The 1,789-nt window shown below is 61.0% G+C and overlaps 1 protein-coding gene across 1 annotated transcript; it reads left to right on the top strand.

The window, feature by feature from the left end:
• Positions 1-413: 413 nt before the first annotated feature.
• On the top strand, positions 414-1,709 carry VDBG_08154 (ice nucleation protein; the record flags this gene model as incomplete). The annotated part of the gene is made up of 2 exons (XM_003001849.1): positions 414-655; positions 721-1,709. The coding sequence occupies 2 exons, from the start codon at positions 568-570 to the stop codon at positions 1,707-1,709; spliced, it is 1,077 nt and encodes a 358-aa protein (XP_003001895.1).
• Between the last annotated feature and the right edge of the window lie 80 nt (positions 1,710-1,789).

Here is a 1,789-nt window from a genome sequence, read left to right as displayed (position 1 = left end):
ACGCAAGTCCCTTTGCCCCTGTCAACCCTCCCCTTGTCCCTTCACATCCCTGTCGTTCTTTCCCCCGGGCCCCCAGAACATGGACCGCGCCTTACGAAATGACCTTGAGCAGCCCATCGTATCGAGAAGATGGCGCCTGGGCACACTCGGCTACGGGGCAATGAACACCCATCACTGGATCGAGGTGCACGGGCTGGTCTCCATCCATCAGTACCCGCTTCAAGGGGGGGGAGGGGGGGAAGGGCCATGCGCGTGCCGTCCGGCGGTCGCTATGCTCGGTGGTGCAGGTGAGGCGAGGGTGGTGCCTCCGTTGAGGGATGAGAGAGCGCGCATCTTCTGATAAAACCGCCGTCTCCTTGCTCAGTCGACTGGCATTTTCTCCCCCTTCTGCCTCACCTACATCTCTCATCACCCTACAACACCCCCTCTTCCTCCTCTTGTTTCTTCCTAGCACACAACTGCATCACTCGTTAATAGGCAGTCTTTGAACCTTCGTCAACCTTCGCTCAGTACTCTACCAGCCAATAATTCCTTCCCCAAACAACCCCATCATCAACAATATTCAAGATGGTTTCCAAGCTCTTCGCCGTGGCCCTGGCCGCCTCTTCCCTCGTCTCCGCTCAGACCTTCACCGACTGCGACCCCACCAAGAAGTGTAAGTGCCGTCTTCAACACGCCCATGCGCCGGGCTGTCACGACAATGCTAACATGATCCCCCAGCCTGTGACCCCGACCCTGCCTTTGGCAAGACGGTCGACATCGACTTCACCAAGTCCAACGGCGAGGACTACCTCTACACCCTCCCCGGCACCAAGGTCACCTACGACAAGGAGAAGGGCGCCGTCTTCTCCATCCAGAAGGAGACCGAGGCTCCCACCAAGGCCTCGCACAAGTTCATCTTCTTCGGCGAGCTCGAGTGCAACGTCCAGGCCGCCAACATGCAGGGCATTGTCACCTCGATCGTCCTGCAGTCCAAGGACCTTGACGAGATTGACTGGGAGTGGACCGGTGGCGACAACGCCAACGTCCAGACCAACTACTTCTCGAAGGGTGACACGACCACCTACGACCGTGGTGGCAAGCACGCCGTTGCCAACCCCCTCAACCAGTTCCACAAGTACGGCATCGTCTGGAACCAGAACAAGATTGACTGGATCATCGACGGCACTGTCGTCCGCACCCTGAACGCCGCCGACGTGGGCGACAAGTACCCCCAGACCCCCATGCAGATCAAGATCGGAACCTGGCCTGCCGGCAACAAGAACACCCCCAAGGGCACCGTCGAGTGGGCCGGTGGCTACTCGGACTACGAGAAGGCTCCCTTCATCGGCTACTACCAGAACTGCAAGATTGTCGACTACGCCGGTGGCAACGACGCCGCCAGCGGCACCCCCAACGCCAAGGAGTACGTCTACGGCGACAAGTCTGGCAAGTGGCAGTCCATCAAGATCGTGACCGGTGACGGCAGTGACGACGATGAGAAGGACGAGACCACCACCTCTGCTCCTGCCACCAAGACCACCGCCGCCCCCAAGACCAAGACGGAGGAGGCCAGCGAGACGGAGACGGAGACGGAGACCGACGACGACGACAAGACCACCAGCACCGCCGCCGCCGCCTCCACCATCCTGAGCTCCGTTGTCGTTTCTTCCACTGGCGCCGCCGAGTTCCACCGGCGCTTCTGCCACCACTTCTGGCGCCGACTCTGACTCTGCTGCCGCCTCCACCAGCGCCGGCGCCGCCTCGACGGTTCCCACCGCTGAGCCCGCCGGCGGCATGGATGAACCGC

This window comes from Verticillium alfalfae, genomic scaffold (genome assembly GCF_000150825.1).
Source record: "Verticillium alfalfae VaMs.102 supercont1.11 genomic scaffold, whole genome shotgun sequence".
NCBI classification, from domain to species: Eukaryota; Fungi; Ascomycota; class Sordariomycetes; order Glomerellales; family Plectosphaerellaceae; genus Verticillium; species Verticillium alfalfae.
Note: the sequence above shows the minus strand (reverse complement) of the source record. Positions and strands in the feature narration are given on the sequence as shown.